The sequence below is a fragment of the Diplodia seriata genome (assembly GCF_021436955.1).
Source record: "Diplodia seriata strain FDS-637 chromosome Unknown scaffold_4, whole genome shotgun sequence".
In the NCBI taxonomy this organism is placed as follows: domain Eukaryota; kingdom Fungi; phylum Ascomycota; class Dothideomycetes; order Botryosphaeriales; family Botryosphaeriaceae; genus Diplodia; species Diplodia seriata.
The window spans coordinates 220,129-225,922 of record NW_027117311.1 but is presented as its reverse complement, the minus strand read 5'-3'; the positions used below and the strand labels follow the sequence as shown (position 1 = coordinate 225,922).

Here is a 5,794-nt window from a genome sequence, read left to right as displayed (position 1 = left end):
CGAAGAGAAGAAAAAGCCAGGTAGGGCGACCCCGAGCACTGTAAAGTAACCTCTCCCAGCCAACCACCAAGCCCTTCTCAGAAGCCACGCCAGAAACCGGTTCACTTCCAGTGCAATCCCCAGTACTTTTCAAAACGCCAACGCCCCAACGCACATGCTCGATGCCGCATGCCCACCCATTGCAATGCCGCCAACGCCGTGATCCCAGCCGCAAAAGAAGTGCAAGGTGAGAAAGAAAGAAAGAGAGAAACCACCCCTCAGGCACCAGCACCACCCGCCGGCCGCTGCTGCGACTGCGCCAGATACCCACTCAACGCCGCCGCAACCGCATCGTCGCCATCATCATTCCGGCTTCCACCGCCTCCGTTCACACCACCACCACCACCCATCGGCGTCGACGCGCCGGAACCATCATTACTCCCCAGCACAAGCGGCGGCGGATGCGGTAGCGCCGCATGATGACCGTGACCCGGCAGTCCACCACGCGCGCCCTGCATCCCCAACGCTTGTCCCTGTCCCTGCCCCTGCTGTGCCGCATACAGCGCGGGCAAGCCAGCGCCCCTCCTCTCGCCCTCGGCCTGCAGCTTCTTCTTCTGGACGAGGTGGCCCTTGACGCCGCGCAGGTACTTGACGGCGGCGTCGACGAGGTGGCGGGGCTCGGAGCTGTGCTTGAGCGCCTGCAGCATCTCGCGCACCTGCGTCTCGGACCCGATGTGCGGGCACGTGCGGCCCGCCCCGAAGTGCGCGAGCCCGCACAGGTTGCAGTGCTCGGCCCCCGCCAGCTTCAGCGGGCAGGCCCCGACGAGGTGCGTGCGCGTGCACGCCGGGCACCGGCGGACGTGGCCGGGCGGGAGTGCCAGGTCCGACGGGTAGGCGGGCGGGAACTGCGGTTCCGCGACGCGTTGGAAGCGCTTGACTGGGGAGGAGAAGGTTATGAGTTAGAAATGACTGTGGGGTTGGAAAAGGGAATGCCGTGATGGTTTTGCTGTTGGAAGGGATGGGGGGAAAAGACTGCTGAACGACACTAGGGGCGATGGGGTGGGTGGCTATTTACGTCGTCGTTTTTGAGTAGGCGCCTGTGTGCGAGTGGGTGCCTTTTGCTTCGGAGACGAAAGCTTCCTTGCCTCCTCCTCCTCCTTGTCGGCAAGTTCTCTGCGGACCGCAGACTCAAGAGCTTCCCTGAGCTCCGGCGTGAGGATCACTCCCCTCATTACCAGCCGGGCACGAGCAGCAGCCATGGCGTTGTTGAAAGCGGACAGAGAAGCACTAGAAGACTCACCAGTAGGGCCAGGAAGAGGCTTCCGTGGCTTCTGTGATGCCTGGCTAGCCGCGGCCAGACCCGAGACCTTGCCGTCAGGAGCCGGCCCAAGCTCGCCAACGTCAACTTGGTCATCCCCGTGAAGACTTTCCTCCTCATCGCTGCCTCCGTCTGCGTGGAAGTCCGTGTCGCTGTCGCTTTCAACGCCACGTCGAGGACGACCGCGTGGTTTGGCTGGGGAGCCTTCGGCAGCATCGGCGCCGTCTTGACGGTCGTTGTAGTCGACGAGCTAGATATTGTCAGTGGGAGCGTGCGAAGGGTACGGGCATACTTACACCGCGAGCACGTTTGCCACGACCAAGTGCTTCAGCCTTTGCCGCCGCCTCCGCCACTGCCGCCTTTTCACGTTCTTGGAGGATCTTGTCCCACACCGACGGGTCAGGCGGAGCCTCCTGTTCGTCCCCAGCGGGCAGCGTATCTTCCAGCGCCCCAGCGTCATTCGCCCAAACACGAGCAAAGCTGAATTGTGTCTCTGCTGAAGCGTCCGTGCCGGTCTTGGTGTTTTCCATCTGGGTACGATCCAAGAGCTGCTCGATGGATTTATGGTCGTACTTGATATCCTGGTCGCCACTGTCGGAGAACAGCTCAGCCGCACCGTGTCGAAGGACGGATTCAACGTCCTTGTCCTCTATATCCTCATCATCTAAGGATTCCACCACGACGTGATCCAAGGCCATCTTCTTGCGTCCGATCTGGACGATCTTTTCTTCGGCACTGGAGCGAGTCATGAGCTGGAAGCACAGTACCTTCTTCTTCTGGCCAATGCGATGGGCACGGGAAAGAGCTTGAATATCCTGGTGGGGGTTGAAGTCGGGATCCAAGATGATCACCGTGTCGGCAGTCGCCAAGTTAATACCGACACCTCCGGCCCGGGTAGATAGCAAGAATGCAAATAGAGGAGAATCAGGAGCGTTGAACTCGTCAATCCGTTTCTGCTTCTCCAGAGAGCCGATGGTACCATCAAGACGCCGGTAACCCATCTCTAGGCCATCCATGAAGTCTTCGATAATATCCAGCATATCAAGGAACTGGCTGAAGATTAAGACGCGATGGCCCCGCTCTCTTAGCTTAGGTAACATGAGTTCAAGAAAGTGAAGTTTTGCCGAAGCTTCGACCAGGTTCCTATGCGAGATTGCAGCAACGTCTGTTCTCTCTTCAATCTCTTGGCTGTAGATGAACGGATGACACAGGCACTTCCGTAGCTGCATCAAGATGTTGCTGAGATTAGCCCGCTCATTAGGTTTGAGCTGGCGATCTGTAGAGAAAAGAGCCTTGAGAAGCTCTGGGTTCTTCGCAAGGATGGACTTGTAAAGCTTTTTCTGAAGCACACTCATCGAGAGCGGCACGATAATCTGTGCCATAGGTGGTAGGAATGTAAGCACCTGCGCCTTTGTACGCCGGAGAATGTACGGACGGATGAGGTCATGAAGCTTGATGATCTTTTCCTTGGTCATCTCTTCATATTCCTCTTCAAGGGAAGCCGCATCGATATCATCGTCAAGAAACTGTAGAAGATTAAAGAGCTCGCGGGCGTTGTTCTGTAGCGGAGTGCCAGTGAGCAGCAGACGGAAGGGAATCTTGAGAGCGTTCAGGGAGTTGTAGAGTATGCTGTTGTCGTTCTTAAGGCGCTGGCCCTCGTCGACTATCAGACCAGCCCAGTTGACGCTCCTAAAGAACTTCCTACAGCTGTCGTCCGCGGCAGCATCATATGAAGTTACCACGATATGACAACAGAGGCTCTTCTTTCCCTCCGGAAACATCTCATACTGGTATGCCATGTTCCGGGCCTGCGAGGAGCCGAAGTAAGTAACGACGCGGAGAGATGGAGCCCAATGCTTAATCTCCCTCCTCCAGTTCGCGCACGTCGAGTTTGGCACCACAACCAAGAATGGGAAGCAACTGTGGTCTTGGATCAAAGTCGCTAAGAAGGCAATGACTTGGATGGTCTTGCCCAGACCCATCTCATCAGCCAGAATACCATTCTTCTTGGAGTACCACTGGTAGTAGAGCCAGTTGAGACCGTCGATTTGGTACTTCATTAGCTCCATTCCAGACTGAAGGATATCCGGCTGCTTCGACTTTTCCAATTTGGTAAAGGGCTGACCACGAGCCTTCTCAAGGCGAACCTGCAAGGGGCCCTTCTTAGGTGTGTTGGTGTAACGGCCAAGCACCCAGTCGTTGTAAGCGGTGACAAAGTCGGTCCAGCGATCACCGTCCTCAGGTACCGGAACTTTCTCCCAGACGGCATCTTCATATCCAAGGCCCTTGTATTTGATAAGAGCTTCGTCAACCTCCTTGATGCGCGCCTTATCGATCTCCTCGCTTCGAATCTCGACGATGCTGGTGTACTTGACATCCAGGACGATGTCAATACGAAGGAATTCCTCCGGAATTGCGTCTTCCGTCCTCATCTTAGGGCCGGTATCCTTCTTGAAGAATGCCTTGCGCATGGTGAATGCCGTCACTCCCCAGGTCCAGGCTCCTGGCATCCATGCTGCACGAAAGTAAGACAGCTTCTCCCACTTTACGAGATAAGCCTTGTCGTCCTCGTCGACGTTCTCGCAGGACGTGCCGGCAATGTAGTTTTCTTCGTCGACCGGCTTCCAAGCGATCAGCCCAACGACCTTTGCTGGCATTTCCATGCACTCCTTGCACTGCCAGGCCTGAGAGTATTCCGAGAACCTACGCTCGGCGGTGTCCTCTTCGTCTTCTTCGATATCCATATGGTGAGGAGACTTTGGCGGAAGATGGTAGAAATGAAATCCACGCCAGCACGACAAGCAGCGGAAAAGAACGTTGAACCGGTTGTTGATCAGACCCGGGCTCACATCGGTGATGGGATCCTCTCCATCGTTATCCTCGCGCTCACGCTGTTCCTGTATGGCCGACTTTCGTTGACGAAAAGCCTTGCATGACTTGCCCGACTCTTTACAAACTTGACACCTTCCAAGGTCGGGTGCGAGCATGTCCTTCTTGTGATGAGCATTGACGCAACGACGGCACTGAAGGACGAAGTTGTCATCTGCCGTCTTGGTCACCAGATGCTCGCGGCCGGTACGATGGCCAAGACAACCTTTGTGGTACGCGAGGATGCACCCCTGGCAATAAATCAGTGGCCCAACGGTCGTGCCCTCACCACAGGTGTCGCACTGCTGGATGTGCCAGTTTCGGAATGGATCATTACGATCGAGTTCCTGGAATATCTCGCGGGCGCCAGTAGCCTTGGGTGCAACCTGACGCGTAGGCTCGTCGTTTCGGAACAATTCCTGGTCAATGCCCAGCTCTTCCATGGTATTCTGGTGCCGGGTAGCGCGGTCGGAGCGGCGTGTTCCGGTGCGCAGCATCTTGGATGAGAGGTCCGCATCTGAACCTCGCTTTCTCTTCCGGCGAGGAAAGACGTCTGACTGCACAATGGCGTATGGATCCGAGTCTGACTCGTCTTCCTCATCTTCCGAGACCTGCTCACGATATGCTTGCCTGGTAAGCCGCGTTGCAGGCCGAGAGGCCGGTTGTGGCTTCTGACGGGTGCGCCCGCTGCGCCTCACCCGCGGACCGCTGTCGTCGCTTTCTTGCTCAGTCTCAGCGTCCTCATCATCGTCGTCCTCGCTGGAAGCCAAGGTGATCGGGCTGGTCAAGCGACTCGTCCGGTGGGAGGGCTTGGTGAAGTGCATGCCTCTCTTGCCGCGTCGCTGAGTCTGACTCCTGCTTGTGGAGACGCTACCTTCATCCTCGCGGTCCAGCCTCAGCCGCAACCTCATGTCGCTGGTGAGGTCAAGGTCGTCTTCCGAACTTGACGGTTCTGGATTTTGCTGGAAACGTTCAAGGGCAGGAGGCCCGTTGTCCAGTTCCAAGAGCCGCTCAAAAGGTATCTTTGGGTAGATTGTCAGTAGGTGGGAAAAGAAGGTGGAGTGAAGGATCGAAGAAGACTGGCTTTAGAGCAAAGGGAGTAGCTGGACTTGTGAGGCAAGCGCAGCAGCATGAGCATCCGTGCAAGAGCAGGTGATAGTCCCATACACGATTCTGTCACGTGCACTCAATCCAGACGAGCAAAGAGTCCATCTCACCTTCTGAGTATGCGTATCACCAAACATGACGGTATATTCCAGAGAATCCACATCTTCATGTTCTCTCAGGACCTTGTAGATCTTCTCCCAGTCCTCCAGATATTCATACTCGTGCGCATTCGCGATTGGCGACGGAATGATTTGCATGGTGTGTGTCTTCGGTGCGGGCGTGCGGGTAGATGCGCTTCGTGATCTCGGTGGAGAGGAGGGCTCCGCGGCGGACACCACCTCCACGTCTGAATCATCCGACATTGTAACTGAGCTGTTCGCGTTGCCTAAAGAGTGGAAAGAGTCGTCGATCGCAAAGTGCTGCTTGGGCGGGGCGAACGGTGCTTGATGTGACCAGAGGAGCGGCGGCGGAACAAGACTCGTACCAACTGGCCCGGCTGACGGCGGTCAATTGCAGTATTGT

The 5,794-nt window shown here is 56.5% G+C and overlaps 1 protein-coding gene across 1 annotated transcript; it reads right to left on the bottom strand.

Moving 5' to 3' along the window:
- Positions 1-1,046: 1,046 nt before the first annotated feature.
- On the bottom strand, positions 1,047-5,529 carry SLS55_003924 (uncharacterized protein; the record flags this gene model as incomplete). Its single annotated transcript, XM_066775387.1, has 3 exons — positions 1,047-1,547; positions 1,594-5,187; positions 5,383-5,529. 3 exons carry the CDS (start codon positions 5,527-5,529, stop codon positions 1,047-1,049), a joined length of 4,242 nt encoding a protein of 1,413 aa, XP_066633268.1.
- Positions 5,530-5,794: the final 265 nt, after the last annotated feature.